Genomic DNA, 24,894 nt, shown 5'->3' with positions numbered 1-24,894 from the left:
AGCTCAAAACACCACAGAAAAAAGAAACGGAAAATGCCAGCCATCACCTTGGGTAGTATTCCAAGTGTTCTGCTTTGCAAAGACAAATGACTCATTTAGACTGAAGAAACAAGGCTGCCTTTGAGACATTCATTGATTTTAAATTAAAAAGTAACTGCTATGGTTTACATTAAGAGTGACAACTAAATAACAGAGTAGACCTTATTTAGTGTCATTTGTAGCAACTCCACTGCACCTGTCTGAAGGAAGGGGGGGCGTGGGGCAAGCCTAAATGGGGTAATCTTACTGATCAATAATCCAGATCTCTCAATGCTCTGTAGCAGATAGTCAATTCTTGATAGAATTACTGAAATATACAGCTTGCTGTTTTTCTTGGGGCTCGGGTCTCCAGGTTCAATGCTGCTGAGTTTATTAACTTCATTCTCCTTGAACATTTTTCTCTTTTCCTTTACGTAGCTATGTTGAGGGTAGGGGGAGGAAGTTGAATGAAAATGTTATATTCCATTTTCTCCGTGAAGATAGCCAAATGTTTGCTCCAGCAGATGGGAAAAAAAAAGTTTAGAAGAGGGAGTTGGTTGTTCCTGAGGTTTGTTTTTCACTGTCTTTGTAAATAGGCCTACCTAATACATTTTAAGAAGTATGAAAAAATAGTTATAAAGGCAATATTGACAGTTATTTTCAAGCAATTAGAATACTCCAATTATATATAACTAGGGCAAGAACAAAATAAGTAGCAATCAATGATATTAATAGTCACAGTGAGCATCTAATATCACACAGTCATGTATTTCTTCTGATTATTTCTAAAAATGTGTTTCGTAAGAAACGTGCCCTGGCTAATAATTGTTTTAGCTGAGTTTGAGTTTAAATGTATCTGAAATCAATGAAACCAGCCTTAGTTCTTTTTAAGTTTTTACTGATATATAATACTTGTACAGCCAGGAAGTTTCATCATGCAGTAACTCGCATCATTCTTTAGTTTTCATTCCTGAGATGAGGAAGTGTGTGTCTGAACTATGGCAAACCTAGTTGGTCTCCTCTCTCTTCAGTCTCAGCCCTGTCCAACTCGAGCTTCCACCAGCACCCATGCATCTGGTCTACTTCCTCTCTTTTTATAAAACCTTTAATGGGTCCGTATCAGTTGTTAAGCCCAAACATTTTCATGGGGCAAAGGTGGCATATATGACCCCATGATCCAGCCTCTGTGCTCTTCTCCGTTCATGTTATATCGTTCCTTCTGCAAATGCTGTTCTGCAGACATCCTGAACTACTCATCACTCTGAACAGAGCAAACTCTTTATCACTCAGGAATTCGTTCAGCAGCAAGTATAGAAAACCTGACCTGCAGTGGCTTAAACTGGAAGAATGTTTATTATGTTTTAACAGAGGAGCCGAAGTAGCTAGTTCATAAGTTGGTTTTCACAGCTCGATTACAGAAGAACAACACTGCAGAATTCAAATTCCCGCTTTATTCCCTGTTTTCAGACTGGTACCTTCCCCTCCTCCTCAGCTAGTTCTGATTTCTGAGCCTGTCTTGTGTATGCTCTGCAGAAGGTAAACTTTACTCCAGTCTTTTGCTAAGGGGAGATTTCAATAGGGATAAGAACTGTGAAAGAATACTTTTTTACAAAAAGGTAATATTATGACTCACATAAAATGGGTTATGTGTTAAAGATTGTATTTAACTCCTTAGCTCGTGAGGGAACTGGGCAGATGTTACCACAGGTTGAAAGGAGAAGGCAAAGAAGCACAAGGGTATATGGAGTAAAGGAATATTGAAATGAATGCTCAAATGGATACAAAACTAGCTTTTCCACAGACGGGAGGGGTGTCCTTCCACAGGACAGAATTTATGTGCACTTCTGTAGTCAAGAAGTATTTCCCATTGCTCTCAGTTAGCTACAACGTAGAGTAGTAAAATAGCTTTCACAGAATTCGCATTTAGCGACTGGAAGAGTGTACTCCTGAAAGCATAGTTTTTCCATGGAAGCACACATTTTATTCTACCAAGGAAAAAATGTATATTTGATGCAGCGTATTTAGGATTGTTGTAAGGACTAAATAATGCATCAGTTAATAAAGTTGGTTATGCCTGCCGCCGCTACCACTGTCTCTAATTATTTTATATACACATTTTTATGTTTTCTTTCTCCACTCAGACTTTAAATTCTTCCAATAATAAGAATGGAAAGTTTCATTTCCTTTGTATCTTCCATCTCCTCTTCCCCCCTCCCCGTTTTCACCACCACCAGAGTCTTACCCTAATTCCATAGTAGATACTGATACATGTTTACTTTTAAAATGTGTGCAAAAAGAATACGTTTCCTCTGTGACATCATTCTACTTTTTAAAAATGTGTATATAATCTTAAAAAGTAGACACAGTCATAACTATTCATTTTTCTTGGCATCAGAAGCCAAGACCATACCTCAAAATCCCATAAAAATGTTACAGTCATGCGTGTTCACAAGCATTTGAGAGCAAAGCAGAGCTAAGTTAGTCATTAACAGAATGAATTTTTGAAAGTTTTTTGAAATATCTTAATCATTATAGTTATTTTATAGCAGAAACAGTATGTGCTCAATAAAAAGAAGAGAAAACCAGACAAATGCCCATTTACTGTTAAGATATGTCGATAAGGTTTTATGGTATATTTGTTTTGGCTGCATGTGGCCCTCGGATTATCCAGATCATTAATTATGACTGTACTGTGTGCTTTTTAAATAAAATCTGTATTTGAAATAACTTTATTCTCCAACACTAATTTTTTATTATATTTAAATATCTGTTTAAATATGGGTTTGAATATATATTGTGAATTTTGAATTTTACCTGAATTAATTTTAGTTGATTTTTCCCTTTTTCTTCCTAATAATCTGGTTATTTTCAAGTTAGTTTCTTTAAACCTTCAGGATACTATCAGATATCTCTCTGTATTACTAAAAGAACATGTGCTGTCATAAACATGCTTCATTTATTTCTGCTTCATGTTCCCCAGGCCCTATCCCAACCCTACAGAAAAGGATTATGGTGCAGGAAATGAACACAGAATCTTTCCATAGCTTGAAAACTTTGAAGACTTTAAATCCTTCCTTTGTATTAGTCTTGATTTCTAATTGGTCTATTTCTTATTTTTTTATGTAGCTTTTCACTTAGGAGACCAAGATTAGACAGAAGAATTTAATTGTATAATAGCTACTTCCAAAAATAGCAGAAGGTCCACTTCTCAGTTCTTATATATCACGTTTTTACAAATATAATCCAGTATCATGTTATACGGTCGAGTAGCAGACCAGCATTAACACATTAAAAATATGTTTACTCACTCAGCTAATAAATAATTAACCGAAGAATTCTAATCGTATGAATTATAAGGGAAGCATCACTATTTCTTTCTGTTTAAAATGTTTCAAGAGAATTCACTGCTGCATCATATCCTAAAAGAAATTGATTATACTTTTCCTGTAATAAATGTTGTTCTGACAGTAAAGCATTAGTAACCAATTGATAACCTAGCAACAATATTGTGATCTCTTTAGATAATTAATCTTAGCTATTTTCCTGTCAGAAGCAACAGTGCTTGATTTTATGTTGAGCCAGAAAGATTGCCAGTTTTGAAAATTAAAAAGCATTCCTTTTATATTATTCATTCCAGTAACAATTTATGATGGCGCATTTAGCTGCTGAATGCTTGTCAACAAACGTAATTATGTTTCGTTATAAACAAGATTGGTGATTTTACTGTGTACTCCATCTTTGTTGAGAACGTTTTGATTTAGGTTCAGATTATACAAGCTGTGTATTTGTGTCTTTTTTTCTTCTTTGTTAATAGTTTTTTCTGATAATTACTCGTAGGCAAACAAGCATGCATTTAGGATCCTTATGCACGGGAGACATCAAACGGAGAAGAAAAGCCGCCCCTTTGCCTGGACCTACTACCGCAGGTAAAACAAACGCAGGTTAGACTGGAGCACAGATGTAGACTTCGTAAATCTTGAAGAATAAAATGTAGATACTTCTTAATCACTTGCAGTGAAGAAGATCCACACTTGCAAGAAACTATTAAAACAAATCATTGGCATTTGGTATCAGGATGCATTGCGTGTTCCATGTGTAGATTTTCCAGGTAACCAATCATTAAAGTATTTGTTACATTCCTGCCCAACTGCAAGATTTTCTGTAAGGTATTAAAAGCACACAAAATTTCAAAGGCTCTGTCTTTGGTCTCTATAAATTTACATTCTTGTGGGGAAAATAAGGCATAAATAGGTGAAATGGCAAGCGTAGAAGAGATTAATAGTAATAAATTCAAAAAGCATAGCCGCAGCCCCAAAATACAAGACGCCATGTTGCAGGAGAGAGAAACCTGACTTATCGAATGTGGCAGACTGGTTTCGAGTCCCAGCTCTGTAGCAGTCCTTTCCATCTTTTTTATTGTTTTGTTGTTGCTGTTGTTGAGACAGTCTCACTTTGCCACCCAGGCTGGAGTTCAGTGGCGTGATCTCGGCTCACTGCAACATCCGCCTCCCGGGTTCAGCCTCAGCCTCAGCCTCCCAAGTAGCTGGAATTACAGGCACACGCCACCACACCCTAATTTTTGTATATTTAGTGGAGATGGGGTTTCACCATGTTGCCAAAGCTGGTCTCAAACTTCTGACCTCAGATGATCTGCCCGCCTCAGCCTCCCAAAGTGCTGGGATTACAGGCGTGAGCTACCACACCTGGCCTCCTCTTTCCTTCTTTAGACAACATTAGTATTAGATTTAGGAAGCTCTCATTTCTACCTCAAAAATCATGTCATTCTAACAATATGCCATTCTAATCATGAGTGTGATGTTGAGAAAACCACAAGTGCTGAACAGAGGGACGTCACTATAAACCAGAGGACAGGAAGCCTTACTTACTGAAAGGGCAAAGACTCGCCCTGTAGTGAAGGTTGTGAATAACATTAGTATGTATGGAAAATCTCATGCAAGAGTAGTGGTAAGGGAGGCACAGATAAAAGTCAGTGACAGGAGGAACCCAAGTGGGCATTAGAATGTAGATGCCCACATATGAATAAGCAAAGTTAACCATAATGGATTTGTGATGGAGCAAGATCTATGAGAAAATGTTTTTCAGTGCAGATACAAAGAATAATAGCCTTGGCCTACTACCTGGCGTCTTTAACCATTCAGATTTTGAAATTTTATCTTAGCTTCATTTGGGCAGCCTTTATAGTAAAAGTGGTTTTAATATTATAGACTATGAAAATAAGATTTGTATCAACAGGAGAGTAAGCAGGAAAAAGAAAAATACATATAAATACATGATGGTTTTTGGGGGGTGGGGTTGCATGGTGAGTTTAAAAGAAAAAAAATAGTGAAGCTTACGTTCTGTATTTAGGGAACGTATTCCATAGTTAAGCACTAGAAAATTGAAGAATAACTTAAAATTGGAGCACTTCTAATGCAGTCTTTTCATCTAAGGGGCCACATTATAAAATTATGCATTTAGACGCATACCTGATCATCTTCTGGCTTTACTGAATTTCAAGATTAGGAAACACCTGTGTGTAGAGTGCATTTGTACTTGTGTAGAATAATATTTGCCACTTATTGGGTGCCTACTGTGTACCAGTAACTTTATTTTTTTTCTCTTTATAACAATTGTGTGAGGAAGATGGTGTTATCACTTTAAAGATCATAAAATTAAGATGCAAAGAAGTGTTAGGCTAGCTACCTAAGACGACAGAATTATTGAACACAAGGGAAGGTTCAACCCTAGGTCTGCATAACTCCTAAATCCATGCTCTCTCCATAACAATGTACTGACAGCCTCTTTGTAAGAATATATGTATTCTTTATATACGTATTACATAAATATATAAAGTTTGTCCTATTGCACATGCTGACATAAACACACTACTATATGCCTTAAATTTTGTAGAAGATTTATCTAGCTATTACTATGTAGAAATGCAGAATACTCATGAAATACTTCTAATATATCTTTTCATATAGGAACATGTAGCCACATTTTGGATGAAAAACGTGTCATCAGTCCTGCAATTCAGATCTTTCATAAGGCGGGTATAGGATTCTTTAACATCCCCATTCCAGTTGAATGGTCCCTGAATTTTCTTATCTTTCAGTGATTCAAGCATTAGTGGCAGAAGCAGTGCAAGAACAATCTTAGGAATGCTACTAAAGCACCTTAGGGGCAGCAATAAGGAAAAGAAAATACTGGGGTCACGTCCCAACACTCCGAACAGTGAAGTGAGAAGGAAAATGCATAATGGTTGAGGAGCAGATAATATAATTATTTCTGCAAGGTGATTTTGACATTACAACTCAGTAACATCAGAGGAAATCATTTATATGGCGTATGGCTACAAATATTAAACTTTAGCCTAAAACGTTTTTTTTTTTTTTCCCCCATAAGCTTACACCACCATATTCCAGATTTTATATTTCACAATTGTTGTGATTCTCTTAAGATTCAGGATTTTGGTACTACTACCTTTTTACCTTGAAGATAAAATTCATAGAAATTTAATGCACCCTTTACTCAAAAATAGTGGAGCAGGAGAATTACATCACTCATTTTCAATACATTTTTAAAATCTGTGCATAACTGTGTCTCTCAAAGAGGAAGAGATTGAGGTTATTTTAAAGTCCTCAGTTTTAAATAGAATATCTGTTAATACCAATGAATCAATTCTAAGGTGAAGATTATTATCCAAATTCAAGTAAGAAATGTTTTTGCGTAACTACACTTCGATAATGAGGGTATGAATCCTAGATCATCTTGTCTCTGAAAATTACAGTTTTCAAATTCTGAAAAAGAGTCAGTCACATAATAAAGAGTCAGTTTATATTTGTAAACTTCTGAATTTGAGCTCAGGACAACATTCTTGCCCTTTTATAGGCCCTTTCAGAATTCCTGAAAAACACACTGAATGGAGATATATTTTCACAGTTTCTTTTGCCTTTGGTCAGCGTTAATTCTAAACAAGAAAAAAATGCAGAAGATAACTCTCTTTTATTTGAAATAGGGAGTAAGAGTTAAAAGACTGACGCTTGAATATTGTTTGATAACCCCTCTGATTTGTATGTGAAATATCATGCAATCAAACAGCAAGTTTAGAAAGGATTTACCAAAAACATTGTCAGAAAACTATAAGTAGGCACTTTAAATCCAAAACTGGGTTTGTATAACAATTTATGACCAAAGATAAATTGTATTCATAAGAAATAACACTGTTAATAAAAGACTTAAAGCTCCCTATGAAATTAATAACCCAGAATTGATTATGTTTACCTGCTAGTGTATTGAGAATTTTTCTCACCCTCTTTTAGCAATAGCTTTGAAGCATAACTTCAGTCACTTTAGAAAGCTGCAGACTAAGAGCAGTGTTATCATTTGAGCACTTATTAATTGTGACAGGAACACCAAATTTATGTCAGTGCTTTAGCTTATTTACTGCTCTTTCACCTTTGTATTTTGTATTGACAAAATAAAATGAATATTGATAAAGTTAGATATTGATTTTTTTTAATGTATAGCTTGTTCTCTGCCTCGTTCAAAGTCGCATACTGAAAGATAGTGGATGCCTCAGTAGCAAAGGATGTAGATTTACTATTATAAAATTGAGAACTATCGAAGCAAGGTTTGCCAGCAGAATGCATTTTATAGTTTGAAAAATGTCATCTGTAAAGGTGAAGAAAAGCAGTGAACAAAATAAGAGGAATATTATTAACACTTTTTAAAAAGGCAGTTAGCAATGTTGGTTGTGGTCTGTGTTTTTGGTAGGCAGAAAGTATAGCTTATTGAGAATTTAAGAGTAGAAAGATTTGAGTACATTTATTGAGATATTGTGGCTACTGTATTTTTAAAAAATTTCTGCACTTTACAGTATGAAATTCAGTGTTATCCACAGTTAATATTGCTTGTTACTATTTTGCTTTCTGTTGAAATAATAGTGAAATAAGGAGTCAGCCTTTTTTCATTTTAAGTTATGCAAACGAAATGCCTTTTGAAGTTTAATGTCTTGATATACATATTGTTCCAGGGTAGGTTTTTTTTTTTTTTTTTTTTAATGAACATATGAGTTCTTGGCAAGAGGTTGCATTACAGCTTTTTGTGACTTTTCAACTTTTTCCTCCACATCCTACTGATATGTCAATAGGAAAATAATCTTCATGAATATTTGAGGCAGGTTGTAAATAATAATAGTGGGTGAAGACTTTTTAAAGGCTCCTTTGCAATTTAAAGTCATACCAAACATAATAAAAAGGTATTAGATTTTAGTTGTCCAAATTTATCTTATCAATAATTATATTTTTATTTCCTGCTACCGCTGGGTTCATATAGCTGCTGTAGATTATCATAGCTCTTTCAGGATTTTAAAAGAGGCAGACTTTTCCAAGGGGCTTGTTATTAATTTTGAAACCAGACTCTATCTGAATGAACAGTAAGCCTAGGATATATGCAATCCTTCACCTCTTGACACATACGCCACCAACCCATTCTTCAGTTACGTGTTTAGTAGAATCTTAATAAACAGTTTTTTTATGATCGTTCAGTACAGGATGGACAGAGGAAGCACACATGTTAGATAGAAAAGAATTGCTGTTTTCTAATAAAAGAACAAATAATGAGAAAACTAACTACAGAGCACCTAAAACCGCTGAATCAAATTTGAAGCCATCTTTTTAGACAGATAGCTGAGACTACAGGAAAGAGAGGGAAATGTTCAAGACCAAAATGGCCCTAAGCAGCTCCCATACTCACTCACACCATTCCCAAGCTCAAAAACCTAAGGCATGTTTGTTAGTTCCCCAGTGGACAGGGGGTCAAGCCTGGGAACCGAGCATATGTCTCCTGATCAGATCAGAACCTCTAAAAGCTCCATCCTCAGACATGAGCAGACTGGAAACAAAACCCACCCACAGGCACGGTAGAAGATAAAGAATCTTGTTTCTGCTTGGGCTCCAAATAGAAAATGCTCTGAAGATTTGTAACCAAGAAGCTACCCTCACATGAGTTCCTAGTTTAAAATTACACTAAGCCAAAAATTAACATAAAACTGGTTTTTGAAGCACATTCAAAGCCACTCTAAAGGTGTAGGCCTTCAACCCAAGCCTCAAAGAAGCACCACAAATAAAAGCCTACCAATGATGATCCCATAAACCAAAACTAAAAAGTTAGTCAGAAAAACAAATTCAAAAAGGAAAGGAAATACCTGTAGACTAAGGAAAGACAAATGTGGTCAAGAATCAAGTAGAAATTTTGGATTATTTTATTATGAAAATATCTCAAAAACTATGCAAATCACGGAAGGGGTTAAATGACAGATACAGCTGAAAAGATACTGAACTTTAGGAGAGATCTGAAGAGTGGTCTCTATGCTACATAAAAGCAGCACAGAGAGATAAAATGATGAAAATTATAAAAGAAGTGGAAGGACTTAAGGACAATGAAGTTCAACCTATGTCTAATAGAATTTACAGAAGGAAGGGCAGAGAGAATAGGATGGTGCAATATTCAGGAAAATAAGAATTTTTAGAATGGAAGGAAAACATCAGTTTACATATTCAACAAGTACAAGTCTATAAGAAATATTAAATATAAATAAAGCCACATTGTAATAAAAATTCAGAATACTAAAGACAAGGAGAATAACTTAAGAGCAGCCAAGAAGGAAAAGTATAACCTACGTAGGAATGAAATTATACTGGTAGCAAACTTAGAAACAGCAGTACAATTGCGAACTTAAGAGAGAATATTTCCAAAGTGCTAAGACAAAATAACCAAATCAACCTGAATTACATATCCAGCTAAATTATTACCTAAGAGCGAGGATGAAATAAAGTCATTTCAGATAAAGAATGACCGTTACTAAATTTGATACCTGTTGTAGAAAAAAACAGAATCCATTAAAAAAGAATGAAATTCGGGAAGTAATGGTGAGCAAAGAAATTGCTGAGAATGTACTAAAAGCTAAATTAATATTGACTGTATAAAAGTAATAATGATGATGACAGTGACCATGTAGGTGATTAATTTGGATGTGTAAAAGTAAGATGGACCTAAAACTCTGGACAATAATATTTAAAGCATGAGGAAATAAGTCAGATGTGCATGTTTACTTTTAAAGATCATCACTTAAAAGGTTAGAAATATTGTATATATTTTCAAGATAATATAAGCAAGCAATAAATGCCAAAGAAGAGGAAATAAAAATTCATAGAAAAAGCAAGGTTAATAGCATTAAATAATATAGTAAAAGTAAATCTAGGTTTATTAGTAATCACAATAAATGCAAATGGAGAAAATACATAGGTGAAATTTAAGGATTATAATGCATAAAAGAAGAAAACTCAGTATATGCTTTTCCATAAAGACAAATAAATATAAGGTTTAATTTAAGTATTAGCCAAAGAAAGCTAGAGTAACTAGATTTGTAACAAAATGAATCTTGAGGTATTTCAGGAGTTAGAATACTCTCTCTAGTCAGATTTGCTATGCTTCTTTAGATTTGTACTTTTTCTAGGAGTTAGAAATTTGTGAATAGAATAAAACCTTAGTCAGCTGGGGAAATGTGGCAAAACAAATGATATAGTAGAAAATGTTCCATGTTTTTGTTTTTGTTTTTATTATACTTTAAGTTCTGGGATACATGTGCAGAACGTGCAGGTTTGTTACATAGGTATACATGTGCCAGGGTGGTTTGCTACACCCATCAACCCGTCATCTACATTAGCTATTTCTCCTAATGCTATCCCTTCACTAGGCCCCACCCCCTGAGAGGCTTCAGTGTGTGATGTTCCCCTCCTGTGTCCATGTGTTCTCATTGTTCAACTGACCTTTATGAGTGAGAAAATGTGGTGTTTGGTTTTCTTTTTCTGTGTTAGTTGCTGAGAATGGTTTCCAGCTTCATCCATGTCCCTCCAAAGGACATGAACTTATCCTTTTTTATGGCCGCATAGTATTTTATGGTATATATGTGCCACATTTTGTTTATCCAGTCTACCATTGATGGGCATTTGGGTTGGTTCCAAGTCTTTGCTATTGTGAACAATGCTGCATAAACATACGTGTGTATGCGTCTTTATAGTAGAATGATTTATAATCCTTTGGCAGTATACCCAGTAAAGGGATTGCTGGGTCAAATGGTATTTCTGGTTCTAGATCCTTAAGGAATCGTCACACTGTCTTCCACAATGGTTGAACTAATTCACACTCCCACCAACAGTGTAAAACTAATTCACACTCCCACCAACAGTGTAAAAGTGTTCCTATTTCTCCACATCCTCTCCAGCATCTGTTGTTGCCTGACTTTTTAATGATCGCCATTCTAACTGGCGTGAGATAGTATCTCATTGTGGTTTTGATTTGCATTTCTCTACTGACCAGTGATGATAAGCTTTTTCTCTTATATTTGTTGGCCTCAAAAATGTCTTTTTTTGAGAAGTGTCTGTTCATTTCCTTCACCCACTTTTTGATGGGATTCTTTGTTTTTTTCATGTAAGTTTGTTTAAGGTTTTTGTAGCTTCTGGGTATTAGCCCTTTGTCAGATGGATAGATTGCAAAATTTTTAATGTAGGATGCCTGTTCACTCTAATGATAGTTTGTTTTGCTGTGCAGAAGCTCTTTAGTTTACTCAGATCCCATTTGTCAATTTTGTCTTATGTTGCCATTGCTTTTGGTATTTTAGTCATGAAGCCTCTGCCCATGCCAATGTCTTGAATGGTATCCCTAGGATTTCTTCTAGGGTTTTTGTGGTTTTAGGTCTTATGTTTAAATCTTTAATCCATCTTGAATTAATTTTTGTATAAGGTGTAAGGAAAGGGTCCAGTTTCAGTTTTCTGCATATGGCTAGCCAGTTTTCCCAACACCATTTATTATATTGGGAATCCTTTCCCCATTGCTTGTTTTGTCAGGTTTGTCAAAGATCAGATGGTTGTAGATGTGTGGCATTACTTCTGAGGCCTCTGTTCTGTTCCATTGGTCTATATATCTGTTTTGGTACCAGCACCATGCTCTTTTAGTTACTGTAGCCTTGTAGTATAGTTTGAGGTCAGGTAGTGTGATGCCTCTAGCTTTGTTCTTTTTGCTTAGGATTGCCTTGGCTATATGGGCTGTTTTTTGGTTCCATATGAAAATGAATAAGTAGTCTTTTCTAATTCTGTGAAGAAAGTCAATGGTAGCTTGATTGGGATAGCACTGAATATATAAATTACTTTGGCCAGTATGGCCATTTTCATAATATTGATTCTTCCCATCCATGAGTCTGGAATGTTTTTCCATTTCTTTGTTTCATCTCTTATTTCCTTGAGCAGTGGTTTGTACTTGTCCTTGAAGAAGTCCTTCATGTCCTTTATTAGTGTATTCCTAGGTATTCTATCCTCTTTGTAGCAATTGTGAATGGGAGTTTGCTCATGATTTGGCTATCTGACTATTATTGGTGTGTAGGAATGCTTGTGATTTTTTGCACTTTGATTTTGTATCCTGAGACTTAGCTGAAGTTGCTCCTCAGCTAAAGAAGATTTTGGGGCTGAGGTGATGAGGTTTTCTAAATATATAATCATCTCATCTGCAAACAGAGACAATTTGACTTCCTCTTTTCCTATTGGAATACCCTATATTTCTTACTCTTGTGTGATTTCCCTGGTCAGAATTTCCAATACTAATACTGTGTTGAATAGAAGTGGTGAGAAAGGGCATCCTTGTCTTGTGCCAGTTTTCAAAGGGAATGCTTCCAGCTTTTGCCCATTAAGTATGATATTGGCTGTGGTTTTGTCATAAATAGCTCTTATCATTTTGAGATACGTTCCATCAATACCTAGTTTATTGAAAGTTTTTACATGAAGGGGTGTTGAATTTTATTGAAGGCCTTTTCTGCATCTATTGAGATCATCATGTGATTTTTGTGATGTGATGGATTATGTTTATTGATTTGCATATGTTGAACCAGCCTTGCATCCCAGGGGTAAAGCTGACTTGATCATGGTGGATAGGCTTTTTGATGTGCTGCTGGATTCAGTTTGCCAGTATTTTATTGAGGATTTTCACATAGATGTTCATTGGGTATATTGTTCTGAAATTTTGTTTTTCTGTTGTGTCTTTGACAGGTTTTGGTATCAGAATGATGCTGGCCTTATAAAATGAGTCAGAGAAGAATTCCTCTTTTTCTATTGTTTGAAATAGTCTCAGAAGGAATGGTACCAGCTCTTCTTTGTAACTCTGGTAGAATTTGGATGTGAATTTGTCTGGTCTTTTGCTTTTTTTGGTTGGTAGGCTGTTAATTGCTGCTTCAATTTCTGAACTTGTTATTGGTCTATTCAGTGAGTCAGCTTCTTCCTGGTTTAGTCTTGGGAGGGTGTATATGTCCAGAAATTTATCCATTTCATCTAGATTTTCAAGTTTATTTACAGAAAAGTGTTTATAGTATTCTCTGATGGTAATTTGTATTTCTGTGGGATCAGTAGTGATGTCTCCTTTATCTTTTTTTAAATTGCATTTATATGATTCTTCTTTCTTTTCTTTATTAGTCTGGCTAGCAGTCTATTTTGTTACTCTTTTCAAAAACTCAGCTCCTGGACTTACTGATTTTTTTGAAGTATTTTTTATATCTCTATCTCCTTCAGTTCTTCTCCAGTCACAGTTATTTATTGTACTCTGCTAGCTTTTGAATTTGTTTGCTTTTGCTTCTCTAGTTCTTTTAATTGTGATTTAGGGTGTTGATTTTAGATCTTTCTTGCTTTCTCCTTTGGGCATTTAGTGCTATAAATTTTCCTCTACACACTGGTTTAGCTGTGTCCTAGAGATTCTGATGTGTTGTGCCTTTGTTCTCATTAGTTTCAAAGGACTTATTTATTTCTGTCTTAATTTTGTTATTTACCCAGTAGTCATTCAGGAGCAGGCTGTTCAGTTTCTACGTAGTTGTACAGTTTTGAGTGAATTTCTTAATCCTGAGTTCTAATTTGATTGCACCGTGGTCCAAGAGACTGTTATGATTTCCATTTTTTGCATTTGCCAAGGAGTGTTTTACTTCCAGTTATGTGATCAATTTTAGAATAAGTGTGATGTGAGGCTGAGAAGAATGTATGTTCTGTTGATTTGGGGTAGAGAGTTCTATAGATGTCTATTAGGTCTGCTTGGTCCAGAGCTGAGTTGAGGCCCTGAATATCCTTGTTAATTTTCTGTCTCATTAATCTGTCTAATATTGACAGTGGGCTATTAAAGTCTCTCACTATTATTGTGTGGGATTCTAAGTCTCTTTATAGGTCTCTAAGAACTTGCTTTATGAATCTGAGTCCTCTTGTATTGTGTGCATATGTATTTAGAATAGTTAGCTCTTCTTGTTGCATTCATCCCTTTACCATTATGTTGGTTTAAAGTCTTGTTTTTCAGAGACTAGGATTACATCCCCTACTTTTTTACTTTCTTTCTTTCTTTCCATTTGCTTGGTAAATATTCCTATTTCCCTTTATTTTGAGCTTATGTTTGTCTTTGCACATGAGATAGGTCTCCTGAATACAGCACACTGATGGGTCTTGACTCTATCCAATTTGCCAGTCTGTGTCTGTTAATTGGGGCATTTAGCCCATTTAAATTTAAGGTCAATATTGTTATGTGTGATTCTGATCCTGTCATCCTGATGCTAGCTGGTTATTTTGCCCATTAGTTCATGTAGTTTCTTCAGATTGTTGATGGTCTTTATAATTTTGTATGTTTTTGCAGTAGCTGCTGACTGTTTTTCCTTTTTATATTTAGATCTTCCTTCAGGAGCTCCAGTAAGGCAGGCCTGGTGGTGACAAGATCTCTCAGCATTTGCTTGTCTTTAAAGGATTTTATTTCTCCTTCACTTATGATGCTTAGTTTGGCTGGATGTGAAATTCTGGGTTGAAAATTCTTTTCTTTAAGAGTGTTGAATATTGACCCCCACTCTCTTCTGGCTTTTAGGGTTTCTGCAGAGAGAACCACTGTTAGTCTGATGGGCTTCCCTTTGTGGGTAACCCGACCTTTCTCTCTGGCTACCCTTAACATTTTTTCCTTCATTTCAGCCTTAGTGAATCTGATGATTATGTGTCTTGGGGTTGCAATTCTCAAGGAGTATCTTTGTGGTGTTTTCTGTATTTCCTGAATTTGAATGTTGGCCTGTCTTGCTAGTTTGGGGAAGTTCTCCTGGATGATATCCTGAAGAGTGTTTTCCAACTTGGTTCCATTCTCCCCATAACTTTCAGGTATACCAATCAAATGTAGGTTTGGTCTTTTCAAATAGTCCCATATTTTTTGGAGACTTTGTTAGTTTATTTTCATTCTTTTTTCTCTAATCTTGTCTTCACATTTTATTTAATTTAGTTGATCTTCAATCTCTGATATCCTTTCTTCCACTTGATCGATTTGGCTATTGATACTTGTGTATGCTTCGCAAAGTTCTCATGCTGTGTTTTTCAGCTCCATCAGGTCATTTATTTTCTTCCCTAAACTGATTATTCTAGTTAGCAATTCTTCTGTTTTCAAGGTTTTTAACCTCCTTGTATTGGGTTAGAACATGCTCCTTTAGCTGGGAGGAGTTTGATATTACCCCCCTTCTGAAGCTCTCTTCTGTCGATTGGTCAAACTCATTCTCCAGCCAGTTTCATTCCCTTGCTGGAGAGGAGTTGTGATCCTTTGGAGAAGAAGAGGCATTCTGGGTTTTGGAATTTTCAGTCTTTTTGCACTGCTTTTTCATCTTCATTAATTTATCTACCATTGGTCTTTGATGTTGGTGACCTTCAGATGAGGCTTCTGCATGGACATTGTTTTTGTTGATGTTCATGCTATTCCTTTCTGTTTGTTAGTTTTCCTTCTAACAGGCCCCTCTGCTGTGGGTCTGCTGGAGTTTGATGTAGGTCCACTCCAGACCCAGTGTTCCTGGGTATCACCAGCAGAGGCTGCAGAACAGCAAAGATTGCTGCCTGTTCCTTCCTGTGGAAACTTCATCCCAGAGGGACACCTGCCAGAGGCCAGCCAGAGCTCTCCTACATGAGGTGTCTGTCAACCCCTGCTAGGAGGTGTCTCCCAGTCAGGAGGCACGGGACTGAGATACCCATTTGAGGAGGCAGTCTGTTTCTTAGCAGAGCTTGAGCACTGTTCTGGGAGATCCACTGCTCTCTTCAGAGGTGGCAGACAGGAACATTTAAGTCTGGTGAAGCAGCACCCACAGCCGCCCCTTCCCCCAGGTGCTCTGTCCCAGGGAGTTGGGAGTTTTATCTATAAGTCCCTGACTGGAGCTGCTGCCTTTCTTTCAGAGATGCCCTGCCCAGAGAGGAGGAATCTAGAGAGGCAGCCTGGCTACAGCAGCTTTGCCAAGCTGTGGTGGGCTCCACCCAGTTCTAAATTCCCAGCTGTTTTCTTTATACTGTGAGAGGAAAATTGCCTACTCAAGCCTTAGTAATGGCACACACTCTTCCCCCTACCAGGCTGGAGCATCCCAGGTTGAGTTCAGACTGCTGTGCTGGCAGCAATAATTTCAAACCAGTGGATCTTATCTTGCTGAGCTCTGTGGGGGTGGGATCCGTTGAGCTAGACCATTTGGCTCCCTGGCCTCAGCCTTTTCATCAATGGAGTGAATGGTTCCATCTTGCTGGTGTTCCAGGCGCCACTGGGGTATGAAAAAACACTCCTGTAGCTAGCTCGATATCTGCTCAAATGGCCACCTAGTTTTGTGCTTGAAATCCAGGACCTTGGTGGCGTAGGTACCCGAAGGAATCACCTGGCCTGTGTTGTGAAGACCATGGGAAAAGTGTAGTGTCTGGGCCAGAGCGCACCATTCCTCACTGCACAGTCCCTCACAGCTTTCCTTAGCTAAGGGAGGGAGCTCCCAGACCCCTTGTGATTCCTGGGTGAGGCAACGCCCCACCCTGCTTCGGCTCACCCTCCATGGGCTGCACCCACTGTCTAACCAGTCTCAAGGAGATGAACCAGGTACCTCAGTTGGAAATGCAGAAATCAACCATCTTCTGCACTGATATTGCTGGGAGCTGCAGACTGGTGCTTTTCCTCTTTGGCCATCTTGCCCGCAACTCCACATGCATCAGAAAATGTTGATCATATAATGTTGCAAGTTCCAAGTTCAGTCAGCAGAAAGGGTAACATTTGGGATCAAATGTCCTAAGTTCAAGTTCTAACTGGGGTACTTTTTAGCTAATTGATTTCGGGCAGATGAATTACCTGTCCAAACATCAGTTTCATCTATAAAATGGGGCCAATAATACTCACCTTTCAGGTTGATAAGATCAAAAGAAATTATGGATATGGAAGCATTTATAATCTCTAAGGGCTGCAGACATCATTATATTCTACATTATTTAAATGTGTCTGTGTTATATTGTCCATACACAAATTGTGATATATTTGTGAAAGTGTCCATATACAAATTGAGAGAACCTAATATTGCAATTCACATATTACTCCATGAATTTTTTTTAATGGTTTGTACAACATCTCTGCTAAAAATTCTTATAGGGAAGAAGTTCAGGTAAAGAAAGGTGTGTAGGCTTTTGGAGTAAACTCAACCAAAGTTTGAATCCTAGCTTACTCACTGTGTGGTCAAGGTTAAGTTACTTCAACTCTCTGAGGACCATTAAAATTTTCTTCTTGAATGAAGAGTAGAAATAATGACTGTCAGACACCTAACAAATATACCACATGCTTTGTGTAGGCATCCTTTATAGTAGGCAGACCAAAAATGGTCCTGATGATATTGTAGCAGATAAACATTCCTGTCTGCCTTCAGGGCCAAAACAGTTTTATATTTGTATAATTTTTTTTTAATACTTTTTGAAAATCCGTACTGTTTGATACATGAGCATTCCATAAGAAATATGTTTCGGTTTAACTAAAAGCATATGTTAATAAGAACACTTCCTCCTCCAAACATGTCAATAACAGACCATGTCTTTTATTTTCTACAAAGTTTTTATCACTTAAGGAGAAAAAAAAATACTGGTTTTACATTAAATTTCTGTTATTTAAATAAGCCAGTGCATCATATATTTACACACTTAACTCTTTAAACTGATTTTAGTTAACAGAAGAATCATGAAGTATGTCTGCCGTATTGCAGATCAAGTATAGACTAGTCTGAATTAGTGAAGCTTTTCTAAAGAAATGAAAGAATTAAAACCTTGGACAAAGAGTAGTAACACCTACCACTTTCTCTCACCTTAAACTCTGCTTAATGCTGTTCCTTGAGGTCATAACAATAATCAAAAATCCATGTCCCTAAATTAGTGAGAACAAAGGACAGTATTATAACTCTCCATTGTTATAACGTTGCTAATAAGAATAGCCCAGCCTCTCAGCTGGCTAGTCAAGTAATGGCGAAAGAGTATGGGAAGAAAGAGTGATCACAAACTAATAAATGCCTTGTGAATACAGGGTAGGGACTGAGGCGGAGTGCACTAGCTGTTCTATGGGAAGCAGCATGTGTCACCTCCCCTTCCATTGGCTGTTTATCCAACATCAATACAACACTTTAGGAGCCAAATTACTAAACAAGCTGCCAATTAGGCTTGCAGTCAGCTGGATAGATTAGTGGCTAAGAGAGGCCGATACAAGATTTTCATCTCTTGAGCCAATTATGCAAGTGAATTACCCTCCACGGTACTCTTTGGAAGATTTGAGGGGAAAGGACCGACTCAGCTGTAATGGATATGAGAGATCCAGCAGACAGGGCGTTGGGAGCGGAAGCAGACAGAAAGGTTAGCAGGCGATGTGTTGCTAAAGCTGCCAGAGCGGGAGAGCCTTCTAGGAAAGGTCTTCAAGGATTTAACACTGCCAGGAGCGAAAGAAAGGGAAATTATGGTTGTGGTGTATACTGCGCTGAGACTGAGTTGTTCCTCTCCCAAGTCTTAATCTCATAAAAGAAGGATGAGAAGCCAACAGTAGATTTCACTCTAGAATCATTTTCCATGAATAATGAAGTATCTGTTACTTTTTTTGTTTTTTAGGTTGTGTTTCTATGAAGAAAGATTTAGCATTTGAAGAATTAGATGCTCGTTTTTCTTCTGAGTACAAGATAATGCTTTCTTTTGTGTGATGTTGTTTTATTTTTAGGAAGAAGAGAAATGAAATCATCATTTAAAAAATGAGAATGAGTTCTTTTCCATCTATATAAAAACAAAAGCATAAGAGTATAGTGATCATCCCAGGCTGCTCTGCTTGAAATACCAACATTTTAAAATTATAATAGTGAATCAGTTATCATTTGCTCTTCACTTTAGGACTGAAAATTCACCATAATTTAGCAAGTTTTGTAGAAATATTTTAATTGGCCTTAGTCTTTTCTTAAATATTAAATAAATTTTAATCCTGAACTTTTGCAAGCTGTCCTGTCAAAAATGTGAGTAAACAGACGTATAGCCCAGAGCAGCATTAGACCTCTGATCTGACTTAGCTTAGAGTAGAATTAAATGAATTCATGACAATAACTGAAAAATCAGGGATATGAGATGACATGCTAGGGCACTGCTTTACCTAGCACACCTGATCAGCAGCTGTCCAGAAAAAAGCTATATACCTTGGAGGTCTGTGGTCTGTCCTGGTTACCGCCATTTCATGACTTTAAAATAAAAAATTAATTGCTTTTTTGTTATATTAAACATTTTTGACAAAAGATTTTTGTTTTGTGCATATATATGTGTGTATGTGTGACTAAGAGATCCGTTTCTCACTGTCACACACACATGCACTCACACATATATGTGTAATCTCTGTATATGCATTTTGCTATTCTCAAGCAATAAATAATGCTACTCAAGAATTTTTCTTTGACATTAGATGTTGCCACTCAAGAGGCAAGTAGTTGAAGGTTCTTTCTGTGACATGTTAAGGTACTTGTTTCAGTTAATTATGAATCCATTTGAGAAATCCAAAGCCAATTAATCATTGGCTAGTTCTTAGTCCCTGTAAGGAATTTAGCAAATGGCAATGATACGGTCTATTCTTGGTCTTGAAATGCACTGATGATTGAGAACACCAAAATGTTTAATAAAGGGCTTTGCAAATCAATTGATGATTACTCCGTCGTGAATAAGAGGGTTGTAGGTATTAAAACTCATGTCTAGCATTTTGTGGCTTTCCTTGTTCTACAAGTAAGAATGACAGAGAATGACACACTTGCTGTTCCCCACAATGTGAGACACAAATTACCTCAGATAAGATATACTGTTGGTTCAGTGCTGACATTTCTTTTATTATTTTATTTTTTGCTGTGAAATACATATTCCAAAGAATACACTTAAAAACTTATATGTACAGTTCGGATGCGGTGGCTTACGCCGGTAATCCTTTGGGAGGTTGAGGCAGGTGGATCACTTGGGGTCAGGAGTTCAAGACCAGCCTGGCCAACACGGTGAAACGCCGTCTAAAAAAAATGCAAAATACGGTGAAACCCCGACTATAAAATACAAAAATTAGCCAGGGGTGATGGCACACACCTGTAATCACAGCTACTCGAGAGGCTGAGGCATAAGAATCAACTTGAGCCTGGTAGGCGGAGGAGGTTACAATGAGCCAAGATTGCACCACTGCACTACAACCTGGGCAACAGAGTGAGACTCTGTCTCAAAAAAAGAAAAGTGTATGAGTAGTTTCAAGAACATTCTAATAGATTGACCATTTGGGTAACCACACTCAGGATAACAAAGAGAACACTGCTGTACTCTGGAGTACCCTCTTTAATATTTTTGTTGTTCTTATTGATGTTTGAGATCCAAGGATCCTTCTCTGCTGGTACCACCATTCTGAACATAGTCTCAGAGAAACAGTAGGACAGAGAGTTCTAACTCCTTTTTGGTAGTCTGGGAGAAGGTGCTATAATAATCCTGAGTCGGGGAAGAAGAAAACTAATGATGATGGAAAAGGAGTAGGGGTAGGGTGAGGTGTAGGTTGGTGCTTAAGAGACTCACAACCCTTTGAGAGTGGTGAGTGGTTATGTCAACAGCTGCCTGTTTCAACCTCTGTCTAGGAAGACACGGTCCACATTTCAGAGCAGAAATGTGCTAAAGCCAGGACTCAGCTGCTATACTACAGGTATTCTACAGAATTTGCAAAGTGTAGTGTCTTTATCCCTAGAAGTCTGTGGAGGGAATGGCGTCAGACACTGAATCCCTGTAAATTTGAGCCCTGGTGTAAGGGCTAGGCTGAATATGTTCTTACTAAGACAAAGGTTTTTTTAAGATACCTTCATCTCTTTTTTTTTTTTTTCTAGCAGACTCCAGTATTAGTTTGTTTGTTAATCACTTTCTTCTTCTAAAAGGGGACTAACCATGAGAAATGCTCTGATAATTAAGATTTCTGGTTGCTTGTATCTGGTTGGCTCCAGATTTGCTACCTTCCCTTTTCATACACCATAATCTAATACCTGCTGCTAGAGGAGGAACAGAAATGAACCAAAGAAAGAACCAAGCTGTACCACACCTGGGGCAGACAGACCAAGGCCAAGGCCAAGCCTGCAATTAAAGGAAAGAACTCAAGTTCTTGCATTCTTTGACTATTATGATGTTTGTTAATTTCTCCATCCTTGGACTTCGGCCATCTAGTACTTCTGAGTTTTTCCCTATACCAAATATACAGTATATATGCTCAACTTTTTCTATAAGGGCCTACAAAAAAAATTAAATTAGAAGTCTAGTTTTGAAAATGTCATCAAAGAGAAAATGCTTAAAATAGATGTATTTCTCAGTTGTCTGCTAAGAAAATACAGTAAGCAACATCGATATCTAAATTTCATGTTAAGCACTAGCCAATCTCCTTTTTCACATAAGAAATGAAAGTAGGCAGGAAGGAAAGGGAAGGAAGAGGGGAGGGAAACAGGAAGAAATATATCTATCCCTGGAGGCCTATGGAAGGACTTGTGGTCTATGTCCTTGTAAATTTATATAATATATTTTATGATATATATATATCTTTAATATTATTTTCCTCTGTTTTCTTTCTACTAGCCTAATTAGATAGTCATTTAAACATGGCCATGGAAGGAAAAGGAGAAAGGGAACGAAAGGATGAGTATGTTACAGACTGAATAATAAATACCAAACAGGGAGATTATAAGAATGTAAATTCCTAGGAATTCAGGATGCCATCAGTTGTGCTTTTTGTTTGGTTTGATTTTAATTTTTGGTTCTGTTGAATGTCAAAGTCATGGGCAAATGTAAGATATTACAATATAGGTTGATGATTTTCAGAGTAATCCATAAGGCTAACATGATAATGAAAATAAATCCATTAGAAGAGTACTTTACAGTTTACTGAGAAGTTTCTTTACATACATGATCTCATCTGTCCTACAAATTTCTGTGAGATAGGCAATGTAGGTTGCATTATGCCTGTTTCACCGATGAGAAAGTAAGAGCCCAGAGAGGCTGAATAACTTACCCTGCTATGGAGTGTTAGAATTGAAATTCTAAACAAGATCTTTCTTCTATTGTTCTCTCAACTACAAGAAGTCTCCACAAATGAATATCCAACCCCCTCTTGGTACCTGGTTGTAAAAAAAAACTTAAGAGAACATGGTTTTCATATACTAATTAATGTGTGCTATTGTTTTATCATTTCAGGATTTGTAGGTGAGAACGCCCAGCCAATCCTAGAAAATAATATTGGAAACCGAATGCTTCAGAATATGGGCTGGACGCCTGGGTCAGGCCTTGGACGAGATGGCAAGGGGATCTCTGAGCCAATTCAAGCCATGCAGAGGCCAAAGGGATTAGGACTTGGATTTCCTCTACCAAAAAGTACTCCCACAACTTCTACCCCCAGTGCAGGAAAATCCGCCTAAGCAAAGCAAAGAAGAAATGCTTTACAGGCTTTATTCACTATGTCCCATTGTTCTAAAATTATAACATGGCTTCTGTTTTTGAAGCAAAAATCTACATTGCCTCAAAACACATCACTCTAGTTTCCTAACTGCATACAGTCCTGCCACAGTGAGAGAAATGGGATTTCATCACAATTCATGGTGCTAAAATGAAAACCTCTGCCCTTTAATTTTTTCAGTAATATCCAGCTATTTTTAGGCATAAAGAGCAGCTCCTTTCTCTTATTTATTTAATCTCATGTGTCAATACTTTCTGATGCTTTGCTTAATTCATTTATGTGTGCAATGCTGCAATGCCCAGACAAATGTGAGCACACCCACAGGTTTCTAAAATGGGATAGGCAGGAAAGGATTGTGTTTTATATCATCCTTACCTACTGTAACCTAAAAGACTTACCGAACACATTCGTTTGAAAGCCTTGTCAATTTCATATTCCTTGAATTTGGCTTTTTTGTGAGGATTTCCTGACAGAGTGATACCCATTAATTGTCTATACTTAGACAATGTAGTATGAAGTTCACAGTTGACGAACAACAATTAATGTTTCCCTTGGACATCTTGACAAAAATAAACCTCATCATTGTTATCACCAGAGTGCCCTCGACATTACTTTAATGCAGATTTTATAAATTTTACCTCATTTAAAACATAAAATAATTATTGAAAGAAAACTGTATTTTTTAAATTCACGATTGAACTGTAAATTCTATTAATCCAGATGTACTTCTACCTCTGTCTTCCCAAAGATTGATTTTTTTTTAAGATCAACTCAAGTGTAGTAAACGGGTTTTAAATTTTGATCATTGGAGTAATATGTTACAATATTGAATCGATTTATATGAAGAATACAATGGCTGCCCCAGAGCTCAGATTTCTGGCAATAGCCCAACCCATTTACAAGGTGAACAAAAGAAGTGAATGGTACCAATTTGCCACTTCTAGGACCCCAGGTGTTACTTTAAAACCTAGCAAAACCAGTCATTTTTATTATGTACCTAGTATTGAGTTATTTCTGAGTCATTTACTTCATAGTATCAGAGATTCTAAATTGCTTTTGGTTTAGAAGATCTTTATTATCTTCATTATTAACAACTTATGATGATGATTATCATCCTATTTATAATGGCTTTATGGGTTGAGTAAATACTGAAATAACACATGTGAATCACCATTCTAATGGATTTTTAAAATCTTATCACTCCCCAAAAGAGTTTTTTTGGGTTTGTTTTTTTTTTTGACAGAGTCTGGCTCTGTCACCCAGGCTGGAGTGCAGTGGCACAGTTTCAGCTCACTGCAACCTCCCCCTCCCAGGTTCAAGTGATTCTCCTGCCTCAGCCTCCCAAGTAGCTGGGATTATAGGTACCCACCACCACACTCAGCTAATTTTTGTATTTTTATTATAGATGGGGTTTCACCATGTTGGCCAGGCTGGTCTCGAACTCCTGACCTCAAGTGATCCTCCCACCTTGACACCTCAAAGTGCTGGGATTACAGGCATGAACCACCGCTCCCAGCCCCCAAAAGAGTTTTGAAAAGGGTTCAAAGGAGGTTTTATGCATGTAACGGACCTTTCTCAGGTGATCCCCTAAAACAAATCCTGCCAACTAGGGAGGAGAAGGCCAACCTGCTATTTGAAAGCCTTCACAGTTTGCCAAATGTACATTTCTTCAGAATTATCTTCGTTCCCAGGGATATTGTGCCTAGAGGACAGGTTGGTTAGGGGACTATGGATGACCAGAAGAGGTGTTCTTTTAAAGCATTCTTATTGGATAAAGTAACCCTATGGTACGATTGCTTTCTACAAGTTTGTTACTTAGAAATTTGCCATTTTTTAATTGATACTTTCTAAATGCTCATCCTGTTTATGTAGCCTGGGAAAGTGGGGAGATTATATACAAGTTTTAAAACTTCTTTGTGATAGTGTATTGTTCTCTAGGGTCTATTCAAAATTTGGTGTTTGAGCTTTTTCTTCATTTGATTGCCTGGAGATCTTCTAAAACCCTAGAATCTCAAAAAGGCAAGTTTGAAGCCACTGATA

The 24,894-nt window shown here is 36.9% G+C and overlaps 1 protein-coding gene across 2 annotated transcripts in view; it reads left to right on the top strand.

The window, feature by feature from the left end:
• Window positions 1-23,656, top strand: part of GPATCH2 (G-patch domain containing 2) — a 198,000-nt gene extending 174,344 nt beyond the window's left edge. For both annotated transcript variants that reach the window (XM_032289247.1, XM_032289246.1), the window contains 2 exons: window positions 3,856-3,944; window positions 22,596-23,656. In XM_032289247.1, coding sequence (XP_032145138.1) covers window positions 3,856-3,944; window positions 22,596-22,816 — 310 coding nt within the window. In that variant the 3' untranslated portion in view covers window positions 22,817-23,656. The remainder of the gene's footprint in view (window positions 1-3,855; window positions 3,945-22,595) is intronic.
• The last annotated feature ends 1,238 nt before the right edge of the window (window positions 23,657-24,894 follow it).

The sequence above is a fragment of the Sapajus apella genome, unplaced genomic scaffold (assembly GCF_009761245.1).
Source record: "Sapajus apella isolate SASKATOON/1434 unplaced genomic scaffold, GSC_monkey_1.0 scaffold22, whole genome shotgun sequence".
Classification (NCBI taxonomy): Eukaryota; Metazoa; Chordata; class Mammalia; order Primates; family Cebidae; genus Sapajus; species Sapajus apella.
Note: the sequence above shows the minus strand (reverse complement) of the source record. Positions and strands in the feature narration are given on the sequence as shown.